The sequence below is a fragment of the Wolffia australiana genome, chromosome 14 (assembly GCF_029677425.1).
Source record: "Wolffia australiana isolate 7733 chromosome 14, ASM2967742v1".
NCBI lineage: Eukaryota > Viridiplantae > Streptophyta > Magnoliopsida > Alismatales > Araceae > Wolffia > Wolffia australiana.
The window spans coordinates 15,406,555-15,419,979 of record NC_135848.1 but is presented as its reverse complement, the minus strand read 5'-3'; the positions used below and the strand labels follow the sequence as shown (position 1 = coordinate 15,419,979).

Below are 13,425 nucleotides of genomic sequence, written 5' to 3'. Positions count from 1 at the left end.
GAAATATTAGAAATTTTTCTCAGTCAATAAAATACCAGTTTATTCTCCAGTGAATCAAGACAGAATAAGAAACTGTATAAGGCATGCAGGATATAACCATTTGTGAAATACACTTTTTGGGACAGTTCTCATGTTTCTCATTACACTCATCAGTTGGTGACTGTGTCATGAGGTGCCCAAGCCATTTGGGGTTGCCTTTCATGGAATTAAACGAAATTTGAACCATTTAGACATTCCACGTCTTGTTCAGAATTCATTAAGACAAGTCACATTTTTAATATTTAGTACAAATAAATCTCTCCGCTCTGTAAATCTCTTATAGTTAGTGAAGAAATAAATAAGTATTCAATAAGAAAAAGTAGTTTAATAAGAGGACAGAAGAAAGAAGAGAGGCACCTAATATCAGTAATTACTTTACTAAAAGTAGGGAGAAGAAAACTGAAGAGAAGCTAGATAGATAAGTATATGTATATTTAATTAAGGGTAATTAATTAAGCTAAAGAAGTATTTGTATATATAAGAATGTATATAAGGAGAGAGGAAGTAAATATCTAATATAATATACTAAGTAAGAGTTTAGATGAGTATAGAGATATTAAGAAAGGCAGAAGAGGTAGTAATAGTAATTAAGAGGTAATTACAGTGATAAAAGATCACATATATTTACAGACTACTACGTATGTAAGTGAAATATTTATTATAGAATTACTATAGGAATTATAGGTGTTTGTATATGTTTTTATATTTTTATATGTATTTTTATAGATTTTTAAGGGTCGATTTAAGAGTGTAAAAGGGTGATTTAGTCGAACATCCGAGAGGTGTTTGACCAAATGCCCACTAGGGGGTTGAATAATATATATGTATATATATATTTTCTCTAGACACGGGAAGACACAGGCTTTGGGCCAGGTTGGCTCGAAGTCCAGACTTGATTTTCTTTTTATTTTCTCTAGTTTGTGGCCCATCGGGCCACAATCACATGATTAAGTGACCCGGGCTGCTGCGATAATAAGACAGTGGGATTGTAAATCCCATATTGACAATTTCTAGATAATAATGCGCTATATAAATGTTGGCTATTAATTTTTATTGAATTAAAATACTATACCTCCATAGCGCGCGACCTTGTCTTCTCTGTGGGCCTCTTTGTGGGCCTGTCTATGGGCCTGTACTCCGTGTGTGGCCGGCTTGGGCTTGCCTGCCGGACGCGCTGCCCCTTGCCAGACACGGGCGAGCTTGAGTGCCCTGTGCGCTCGCCTCTTGCAGCTGGCGTGGGCGCTAGTGCGCCTGGTCGGCTCCTTAGCCGGGCCAATACCTATTTTGTTCTTCTTTACTATATGAATTTTATTTGTTTTTTTTTTTTTTTCAACTTCTACATTGACTTTAACCTTGCAATAGCATAAATAAAATACTAAACAAAACATTAGAAATGCAAAATTCTTGAGTATGTAGAACTTGCATAAAAATGACATAAAATATGCATTATTTCATTACTTGTTCTATTTAGTGCATGAAATTCAAAATCTGGTGAAATTGAAGATAATACACATGAAATGATCCCAAAATGACTTTAAAATGTGTATGATTACATGACACATTTTGGGTCTGTCAATATGTCATGAGGTGCCTATGCCATTTGAGGTTGCCTTTCATGGAGTTAAACGATATTTGAACCATTTAGACATTCCATGTCTTGTTCAGAATTCATTAAGACAAGTCACATTTTTAATATCTGCCTGTGATGTTAATAGTGAAATCCAATGACATGCCCAATAATAGGCAAATTATAATGCTTCATACTACAAAAAACTTCATATATATAAACCAAATCCAAAAAATTCCTATCTTTTGGATATTCATGAGCAATATCAAATATGTGGACGGAAAAACTCTATATATACCCATACCCATGTGAGAGGGATGGTTGATCACATGACCATTTGTGTAGATAAACTAAATAAGGGAAGAGGCTACTCTTTAGGGACAGATTTACTGAATTTATATTTTAAGCCAATCCATGACATCTTAGACCTGGGAAACTAGGACATTTTTCAATACATGAATGCAGTTTGATTATGACCTACGGGTCCTTAATCATGGGATTCCAAACTACTGTAGGTCAGATGAGATGACAAGTACACAAAGGTGATTTGGTGGTGGAGGGGGGAACATCCAAAATTGGTATGAGGGGAGACAAAATCTAATGAGATTATGAAATGAAACCCTATTCCAGGGTAGATGAAATATGGGAAAAATAATTTCTGATGATTTCTCAAGATATCAAACCCATGGGATAAAAAGTATCGGATTTTTAGTTGACTATGACCCTAATTAATTTTGGGAGTGTAAATAAGATAATGGATTACATTATCTTAATACTTTATGATAGACGAGTTCCATGTGTGGGTTCCATAATCCACTTACATTCAAAGACACATGATTTAGCTTAATGCCTAGGCTGCCTAAGGTTCAACCTATGGAGAATAATTAATCATTATGCAAGAAACTAATTTATATGTACTATTGTATGTGTTATTGAGCTTATTGGGACGTTAAGTGGATGTGTATTTATAAGTTGAGAATTTTATGAAAAATAGCAAATATTATACATGTAATATGGGGAAAGGGTTGATGAACTCATGAAAATTATATCCAATAAGTGTGTGTGTGCATGTGTGTGTGTGCGAGTCATATTTGAGGGACAGGTGTGATGGACATATATGTGACCAGAAAGCTAATAAAACATTCCATTTGTCATTCATTGTTCATTAAAACAATTTATTCATTGTAGTAGACATGTGATGCTTATAATGAAGTCCTTGAATACATGACCTGACTTAGTGAATTATGATGAGATCATAATATGGAGATCACTAGTCTTAAGCATGTGTTCTAAATATTCATATTTGAAGGATACTCGAGAAGGACATCAAACTAACTTGATAAATTTGAGTTTTATTTCAGCAATCGTGGTTATTGGGCCACTAAAGTAATTAACTAGACTGCAACATGGACGTTGTAAGATGCACTTATAATTTGAGATTTTCATGAAAAAATCCCATTTATTATAAATAAAGAAAGACCCTGAACGAAATTACTCCAAACTAGAGTTTTTCAGGGCCCTTCCCTTTCTTCTCCCATTATCTTCTCTCCATTCGTGATGTGACTGGGTAGGTATAACAATGACCGTGGATGGTAAATGAGGATTGTCAAGGATAAGGAGGAGATTCAACATCCTAGGGATCATGTGGATATGTCTAGAGGCTGGAAACTGAATCCTCTCAAAAAGTCTCACCTGAAGATTGAAGAAATCGTGGATCCAACCAGTACACATGTGAATTGATCATTATTTCGGAGATGCTATCTTGTTTACACTCAAAATATTTCATGGCTTGAATAAATTTAGTTTCGTCCGAAACAAGGCCATAGAACCCAATAGGGTGATGGTCAAGAGATCAGTGAAAATTGACACAACATCATCTAGTAGCATAGGTTGCATAAGGAGATGAAATTTACACAAAAATGAATGTGAGGATATCAATAGAGTTCAAGTAAGTGTGTGACTTGGGGCATCACACTCAAGGAGATAAATAGGCTAACATTTCTTTTTGTGCAATGTGATATGATCATATATTTATATTTTGTTTCTTTACTCTCATCCCAATATTGAGTTGATTTCAAATTTAACTACATAACGCACTTGGAATTTATTATCATAGATCCCAACATACTGTACCATAAATTTCTTACTGACTCTCTGGCTTATCTAAGAAAAAAATATTTTCAAGCATATTTTTATAATATTGTAAAAATATCTCTTTCAGTTTATTGATAATTTAATAATTCTTGACATTTTTTTTGAATTAATAGAAAAGTAGGATGAAGATAATTTACTAATTCTTGACATTTATTTTACTAATCTTATGTAAAGAGTTTCTCTACGACGCCTAAAATCTTTTATCATCATATTTTCTCTAAGATTACATTATATTATATTGATTTAATGTAAGGACAGAGATATAAATGTCTTTTTAAATAAGTTCAATAGTTTATTTAGGGTTTATGAATTATTTAATATTTTTTCATTAAAAAAAATCAATGTATCTAATCATGGTGGAAAAATTACTTCAAACTTCCATAAAGAGGAAAAATAGACCTTCATCACAACTTCTAAAAAAATTGTATTTATTCCTTTAGTGAGATTTAGATGTGACCATAATGCATATATAAATATAAATATATATAAATATATGTATGGTGTCTATATAGTGATCATAATTATCGGCGGTATATAAATAGGGCTTCACGCTGGCAATGTGATATATTTTCCTCTTTCATACAACAAAGTTAATGAATAATTACACACTATTGGGGTTCAATATAAATTATCCATTCAAATAAAAACCAGTCAGTAGAATTTTCTCATTCAATTTCATGATAAACACATGAATGTTAGATATGAAATTACGAGAAAATTTCAGGAAAATAGTTATGTTTTTTTGTTGATTTTTAACATTTTAGATGTCATTTTATGGGTTTTTCCAAGGTCACATTTGCACTGACATCGGTTATTACCCATGGAAAGAGATAATGAGATGTTACATCTTGAGCCCATGGACCTTTGAATATCTCAATACACACAAGAATTGCCCATTCAGCAAGGCAGATCAATGAGGATAGGGAAGTCAACAAATACCTTTATAACTAAACTTGTAAATGGGATAAATTTATGTCTTTTAAATTTGATTACATTAATAAATAAAAATATGAACCCTAAATAAAAATATCAATCCAGAATATTCATTTAATCGTGAGAAAGGGGTTGATCCATGAAGAGATGAGAAAATCAAGTACTTGAAATCAAACTCAATGCAATGTAATGGATGTTCGCATTGACAAGGCAGAGCAGAAAGAGGAAAACACTAAGGACTAAGCAAAAATATGGTCTTTCGATTTACCTAAAGGAGCGTAAAAAGGGTAATGGATATGTTGAAAAGCATATCAATTTATGTACTCATAAACTTTAAACTGACAATAAAATGATTATATAAGGATAGAAAATTCACACTAACATAGGTTGTTGTCGTAGAGCTGATTAGTCTTCATCGAGTATTGCCTCTTCTCCGCTCTTATTTGCGATCGAGCTGTGACTCAAGCTCCAATTTCTCCTTATTTCATAAAAAATATGTATAATTCTTGTTACGCCAGGTGTGTAATGGTCTCTTCTCTCCGCAAACCAAATATCGTGCACTAGGAATGAATATCGTTTTTTTAGTCAGTTGACAAATATAAAAGCAACTCAGATTTTTTTTTACCTTTTTTGGGATATTTTAATGTCCAAACACACAAATCATATTGGTCTATGTGATATATACTAGTGTTAATTAACTTTAGATGCCAATATTTGAAACCTCCTTTGAGTTGCGGCCATTAATGGAAGATTTTCATGGCTTTTGTGCTTATACCACTGGTTCCCCACATTTTAAAACACACTGATTTCCATATTTTAATGATATTTATAGGTGATAAAAATAAAAAATATTAGCTCCTTAAAATATAGGAAAATTGTTATAAATCAAGGAATTTTGAGAATAAAACTTTGTTTTATTTCAAAAAAGATTTTATAAATAGTATCTTCAATAATTTTAAAATACAAACTAACATGCACTAAAAAAATTATAGGAATTAAATGACATTCAAATGGAAGATGCCATTGTCACTTATCATTTTTAAATAGGACCATCAATAGGATTGAAAAAGGACATCAGAATTCAACAGATTGGAAATGATAAGTGGGCTTATGGGATTCCTTCATTATGATTTAAAATCCCTTGGGGTTGTTAGTCACTTCGTCCTTGTTCAACCCTCTCCTTCGTACATTTCCTAGGCTTGGAAAATCCTCCTACCCCTGGTTCCATGACAAATTCTACCCCCATGTGCCAGAGTTAAAAATGAATTATCTGGCCTTACACTATCTTTTGTGACCCAAGTTTCTTGAAAAACTGATGCCTTACCAAGGAAAATATATTCACAAGGATCCCAAGAGAATCTGAGGCCTAGAACATCATTAAAAATTGAAAGATGAAACTATTATAATAGTTCTTAGTAATAAAATTTTAGCCTCTAGAAACTATTTTAGGACCTTGATAAGAAATCCGATATTCCAAGTTATCTTATTTACTACTCAGCCCCTAGAGGACTTAGTTTAAAGTCAAGCCAACCCAAGTCTATATTTCTGAGTTCTACCAAATATTCCCAATAGGCCTAAATTCTCCGCTATCACCCTTTATGAACTTTACTAATAAACTATTCTCTAATCATTTCACTAATCATAATTATGAACTAATTATTAAATATGGTGTTCCAAAACATGAATCCATGAAGAGACAAACTTACTCATCACTTAATGACTGAGAGTGATAAATACAAAAAAATCTATGAGAAAGTGAATCAAAACACAATGGCACATAAATTACATCCATTAATTTGCTTTATCAATTTTATTGTTACATGAGCCTAGAGGGCCACACACATGAGATTTATATTCCACATGATATACTTAAATTATAAGAGTTATTATGAAAAAAATGCCCAAAACAATAATGGAAAAGAGGCCCCAAAATAGATACAACGATACAAGCCTTTCTTTGGGCAGCCCTCTTTTTCTCTCTATTTTTGGTTTCCATCCCCTCCTTATGTGACCAAAATGGTGAGAAGATAGTCCCATAATAATGGTCGGAATAATCAAGTAGAATATGAGGAGTCTCAGTGTATCAAGGATCATGAGGCTGACATCTATGCAGCTCAAGATAACTCGTCCAAGGAACCAAATGATTGGAGATTTGGTGCTGCACAAGGTGATTTGATAAGTGACATTTATTTATTTATTTTGAAAGGTCTATTTTGATTCATATTTGTACCTTCCACAGAAGTCATCTTTGGATCATCGATTAGTGCCATACTGCCATGGAAGGGGCTGGTTGAGAACTTAAATTCATATCATGCATTTTAACATCAATTATAATCATTTTATGCATGTGACTGATTGGAATAATTCAGTGCCATCATTCATTTTATATGTACTTGCATTACTGAAGCATAAACATAATGTCTCTTATTATATAATTTACAAAGAGTAAATAAAAAAATATTATGCATGAAATGACCCCCAAATGATTTTGTCACATTCCTTGAGCTATTATGACTTCTCTAGGTTTATAATAATGTTCTGAAGGCAAAAGTTTTTATTTTATAGAAATATGATTTATCTAAGTTGGAATATACTTTTTATATATTTTTTAGGTTTGTCTGATCTTTGTAACATATGGCTTAGCGGGCACGTATCAGATCACAGATTGGGCGCAAGTGTTAAGAAGTTGCAATTGTAGGCTTAGTTGGTCAATCAAGAGCGCATCAAATGGCTACTAACCGCATTATTGGTGGGTGTGACTCAGTCCAGAGTAAGTCAACCTAGATTTCAAGCACGCGGGGTACGTCGCATGCAGAGAGAGAGCCATGTTGGCAACAATCTCTCAATAACACAAACATTTGGAAGTCCGTATTAGTATTATGAACTATACACTTTTTCTTTCTCACCCAGTGATAGAATCATATTCATTCTGACTATAGGAAACTTCTGTTCCAAGTTCGAGCATGATTTTGCATTTGCTGTAAACCTAAGATCTATATGCCTGTTTGGAGCATAATATCATGGCTTTGAACGAAGATAAATACAAAAATTGCTCCCCAAACCGAGGGCTTTATCACATGGGCTTCAAGGTTTAAAACCATAAACCTGAGGCTGATTGGATGACCCAACAGGAAACCAGTTTGGCTAGAGATACTTCCGTGGACGGGGATCAATTTGATACTTATTCTGCATAAACATTGTAAATTAGAAGATCAACCCCCCTTTTTCTGTATCTCTGTTGTTTCAATCTGTATCCCTGGAAGAATAATAAAATAATTTAATCTTCCATTTAGTAAAATTTCTTGATTTGAATGTGTTCCTACTCATACACACACCTTCGATTGTTTTAAAAAAAATCATAAAGTAATAATCTCAGTCAAACGAGCTTGACTGAACGACACAACTTTTATGAAATTTTCAAGTGATTTTGATTTTATAAATTTAATCACTTGATTTAATGAGATATACAACGGCGTACATCATATATAAATCATCAAAGGTTTTAGAAACAAGTTAAGATTTTCAGAAAAGGGCCAGAACTGAGAACAACGATCCTTTTATCCGACAGATGAATCTTCACATTACGTTTGAAATTATGGAGAGAAGAAAACATAGTAAAATACACCAGAAGGGATAAATGACCACTGCAAATCCATCACTTGGTTATCACAAGGATTACTAATATACTGTGCCTACTATGGATCAGATTCTTCCCGTACCCCGAAGAGCCATCAGAATTACTCTTTAAAATCATGTGGGAAAAATCTCTCTTACGTTAAATGGAAAAGGGTGAAATTTTAGTTGCGGAAGGAACTCGTTGGCCTGAAATTCAACTTGCTGAATGATGACGTGAATTATTTCTGAATATGAAAGCTATAAAAACCTCAGATTCACTTGATATTGTCAGTAGTAATACCAATTTTAAAGAAGGGAAGTTCAAGGATAAATTCCTGGAAGGTAAGTACAAGAGAGCCTATCATAGGAATTTTAAAGAGGAGGATGTAGAGGAGGTCAACGCGGAGATGGTTGACTTAGTCTTCCAACTAGTGGATTTTTTTGCCGCATCCTACTCGGATCCATTAATGCCTACCATGATGAATATACTTGACATTTGACAAGAATTCTTCCAATACACCACTCACGAGATACTCGCAACGCACAGTGACAGAGCGTGACTTCCATTATTCCCTGAGAAGAACACGAAACGTGAAGAGCCTTCTCTCCTTCGATTCCTCTCTTCACTGCGATTTCCACTTAGTTTTCTCGCAAAACTCTATCTTGCTCCGACTTCTCGTTGAATGGGAGGTGGATCCTGCTGCGGCACCCCCGCTATTTGCACCACTCACATGGGCACGTATCTTAATCTAGCGCAATCTCATGACAGTCATAAAGACAGGGTTTGGGTTTTTATGGTTTTGGTCAAGTCATCTGGTGAGCAAAATGGAGTATTCTCGTAGATATTGCCAAGCTGGCTTTCCCTCTCTTCACCAGACGGGCATCTACTACCGTCAGAGCGAGTGACCTCCACCGCCAAGCTGCCTACAAAACGCTCGGGAGTGGATGCCACAGGCCATTCACCAGAATCCTTCTCTCTCTCTCTCTCTCTCTCTCTCTCTATCCCTCTATCTCTCTCTCGGTGTACCTCTCTCTAGATTGTCACTCCATTGAGAAACGGTGATGGGTATTGCGGCGGTGCTCCTGATTGCACTTGTGATGGTGACGGCCAAGGTGGATATCGTTGAGGGTGTTCGCGCCTTCTTCGTCTTCGGCGACTCCCTCGTCGACAACGGCAACAACAACTTCTTGGCCACCACTGCCCGTGCCGACGCGCCACCCTACGGCATCGACTTCCCCACCCACACCCCCACTGGCCGCTTCTCCAATGGCCTCAACATCCCCGACATCATCAGTACGCCGAAACTCTCTCTCTCTCTCTCTCTCTCTTCTCTCTCACTATGTCTCTCTCTCTCTCTCTCTGACTGTGCCTCTCACTCCCTCTCTTTCTCTGTCCATCTCTCTCATTGTGCCTCATTCTCTCTCTATCTTTCAGTCTCTCTCTTTCTGTGCCTCTGCCTCTCACTCTCTTTCTGTCTATCTCTCTCTCTCTCGCTGTGCCTCTCATTCCCTCTCACTCCCTCTCTTTCTGTCTCTCTCTCTCGCTTTGCCTCTCATTCCCTCTCACTCCCTCTCTTTCTCTGTCTATCTCTGTCGCTTTGCCTCTCAATCTCTCTATCTTGCTATCTCTGTCATTATGCCTCTCGATCTCGCTACCTTTCTGTCTCTCTCTCTCTCTGTGACTCTCGCTCTATCTATCTGTCCATCTCTCTCTCTGTGACCCTCACTCACTCTCTCTATCTTTCTGTCTATCTCTCTCTCTGTGACCCTCGCTCACTCTCTCTATCTTTCTGTCCATCTCTCTCTCTGTGACCCTCACTCACTCTCTCTATCTTTCTGTCTATCTCTCTCTCTGTGACCCTCGCTCACTCTCTCTATCTTTCTGTCCATCTCTCTCTCTGTGACCCTCACTCCCTCTCTCTATCTTTCTGTCTATCTCTCTCTCTGTGACCCTCGCTCACTCTCTCTTTCTGTCAATCTCTCTCTCTGTGACCTTCACTCACTCTCTCTATATTTCTGTCTCTCTTTCTCTCTCTCTGCGACCCTCATTCTATCTTTCTGTCTATCTCTGTGGCTGTCACTCTCTGTCTCTCTGTCTCTCTCTCCCTCTCTCTTTCGTCGTCTATTTCTCTCTATGTGCCTCTCACTGCCTTTCTTTTTCTGTCTATCTCTCTCACTGCGCCTCGTACTCCTCCTCATTTTCTATCTCTCTATCTGTGCATCTCATTCTCTCTCTCTCTCTATCTTTGTCCATCTCTCTCTCTCTCTGTGCATCTCACTCTCTATCTCTTTCTCTGACTATTTCTCTCTCTGTGCCTCTTACTCTCTCTCTCTCTCTCTGTGTATGACGTTCGAGTGTTGTCAACGCCCAGTCGATAATAGTTTAACTGTATAACCTACTGCTGAAAGCAGAAAGGTAGGCGCTTGAATCATAATATCGGTTACTGAGCAGGCGAGAAGCTAGGAGCGCCGCCGACGTTGCCGTATCTCAGCCCGGAGCTTACAGGAGAGAGGCTGCTCGTAGGAGCCAATTTCGCGTCGGCAGGGATTGGAATCCTCAACGACACAGGCCTCCAGTTTGTAAGTGTAACCATGAAACTTGTCTTTGTTTTTGCACAAGTTAGTACATCTAAGCTTAGAGAACCCCTTACCGGATCTCCTTACATCCCCTTCCGTCAGAAACGCCGCACAAAACAGTCTCTTTTCAAATCGTTCTGTCTTCCCTTCCGTCCTACCCATCGTTCCTGGAATAAGGTTATGATTTGAACTAGGATAGGAGATGGTGAATGTCTTGGTCTGCGCAGGTGAACATCATTCGGATTCCGAGGCAGCTGCAGTACTTCGAAGAGTACCAGGAACGGCTGAGCTCGCTGGTGGGCGCAGCTCAGGCGCGGCGCCTGGTTAACCAAGCGCTAGTTCTGATCACTCTCGGCGGCAACGACTTCGTCAACAACTACTATCTGGTGCCCTTCTCCGCCCGCTCCCGCCAGTTCACCATTCCAGACTACGTCACCTTTCTCATCTCGGAGTACCGCAAGATCCTCAGGGTGCGCACCCTCTCCTCCTTTCTACTCTTCAATCCTCCTTAATATATATATATATATATATATATAGATGGCTTGGCAAGAAAAAGGATAGATATATAGAAATCTATATAGAAAAATAGATAGATATAGATATAGATAGAAAGAAAGACAAATATAGAGATACAGATAGACAGATAGAGAGAAAGACAGATATAGAAATAGAGAGATATATCTAGATAAAGAGAGGCAAAGATATATAGAGAGATATCCCGATAAAGGCACAGATAGAGAGATATAGAGAAAGATATCTATATAAAGGCAGGGATTGAGAGATATAGAGAAAGATATCTAGATAAAGAGAGAGATTGAGAGATATAGAGAAAGATATCTAGATAAAGGCAGAGATTGAGAGATATATAGAGAGACAAAGAGATATATTGAGATAGAGATAAATGTATAGATTGATAGATATATAAATATAGAGATTGAGATATAGGTCGATGGATTTATAGATACATATAGATTGATAAATAGTTCGATAAAAATAGATACATCGAGATATAGATAGAGAGACATGAAAAGAGATAGACAGGTAGAGAGATAAAGACAGAGAATATAGAGATAGACATACTTAAATATATAGATAGATTTATGGTCAAATATATATATTGAGAAAGAGAGGCTGAAGAAGAAGACGTGGGTTTGTGCAGAGGCTATACGACCTAGGGGCGAGGCGGGTCCTAGTCACGGGGACGGGGCCTCTGGGCTGCGTACCGGCGGAGCTCGCTCTGAGGAGCACTGATGGCAACTGCGACCCAGAACTACAGAGAGCGGCTGGTCTCTTCAACCCGCAGCTAGTTCAGCTCATTAATAATCTGAATCACGAGCTGCGATCCAACGTCTTCATCGCCGCTAACGCCTTCAACATGCACATGGACTTCATCGCCAATCCGCAGAGCCATGGCAAGCGTCGACGCCATGAATTTCTTCGCCAAGTAGTTCTTTGTCTTCTTCCTCTTCCCTTTGACCTTACCATTTGTTTTTCTTTTGACAGGCTTCATCACTTCGAAGGTGGCCTGCTGTGGGCAAGGTCCATACAACGGGATCGGGCTGTGCACCATTGCGTCGAATCTATGCACGAACAGGAATGAATTTGCCTTCTGGGACGCCTTCCATCCATCGGAGAAGGCTAATAGGATCATAGTCGGCCAATTCATGACTGGTTCCACTGAGTACATGAGCCCCATGAACCTCAGTTCAGTCCTGGAGTTGGACAATAACATGTAACACTACTTGATGTTGTATGTGTCTCCGCCTCATAACATACAGTATGCCCCTCAAGAATCTTGGAAGTATAAATTTCTGCATTATGTTCATGTACAACTTCGAGGAGTATATATCTGAGTGACTTCCGATTTCAGATATATTTAAATAATATGTATACGTATATGGAAACAGATATGAAGGACAAAAATGATCTGTAATTTATAACCCATATATTTAAGCAATATGTGTATGCTGATAACGGAGCTGGAAACTCAGCACCACATCAGCACCCACCTCAGCATCCTTATAGGACTCTTAACAAGATTAGCTAGTAAAAATGAGACATGTACCCTATATTTGTTATGATGGCTAGGATTAAATATAGGATCAAAGATAGATGGCTTTGATTAAATATAGATAGGGAATGATCTGGCGGCTAGGATTAAATATAAACCGTTGAGGATCCAACTGACAAGATTCATCTTAACATAGCCATTATATATTGTTATAGAAACTAACTAAGATTAACACTATTAGCTACTAGGATAAATACCAACCAATTGTAATGATGATTTTATGGATTAAACAATGATCTCTCTATCTCACTATCTCAGGTGTCCTCCCTCTCTTCATTCCTTCTCTTCTTCCTCCTTGTTCTTGTTCCTGAGAACGATCTAGTACTCTTTCATTTGCATGCCAACACGGCAGGTGGCAGTCTTCTCGGAGACTGCATAGGCAACTGTGCTATGCAGGCTGCGGTTGTGGCACGGTGACATGCAAGAGTGTGGTGTAAACAAGGATTTGTAAATACAAATTATTTTAGCT

The 13,425-nt window shown here is 37.3% G+C and overlaps 1 protein-coding gene across 1 annotated transcript; it reads left to right on the top strand.

The window, feature by feature from the left end:
• Nucleotides 1-9,165: 9,165 nt before the first annotated feature.
• LOC144712420 (GDSL esterase/lipase At5g33370-like) lies at nucleotides 9,166-12,729 on the top strand. The gene is made up of 5 exons (XM_078586680.1): nucleotides 9,166-9,602; nucleotides 10,761-10,888; nucleotides 11,113-11,355; nucleotides 12,045-12,297; nucleotides 12,389-12,729. Exons 1-5 carry the CDS (start codon nucleotides 9,371-9,373, stop codon nucleotides 12,619-12,621), a joined length of 1,089 nt encoding a protein of 362 aa, XP_078442806.1. The 5' UTR covers nucleotides 9,166-9,370; the 3' UTR covers nucleotides 12,622-12,729.
• Nucleotides 12,730-13,425: the final 696 nt, after the last annotated feature.

What these genes read in the sequence shown, in the direction of transcription:
- LOC144712420 (XM_078586680.1), top strand. Translation starts at nt 9,371, where the DNA reads ATGGGTATTGCGGCGGTGCTCCTGATTGCACTTGTGATGGTGACGGCC. An exon ending in ACGACACAGGCCTCCAGTTT is followed by an intron (nt 10,889 to 11,112) that starts GTAAGTGTAACC and finishes TGGTCTGCGCAG; the next exon opens with GTGAACATCATTCGGATTCC. An exon ending in CGCCAATCCGCAGAGCCATG is followed by an intron (nt 12,298 to 12,388) that starts GCAAGCGTCGAC and finishes TTCTTTTGACAG; the next exon opens with GCTTCATCACTTCGAAGGTG.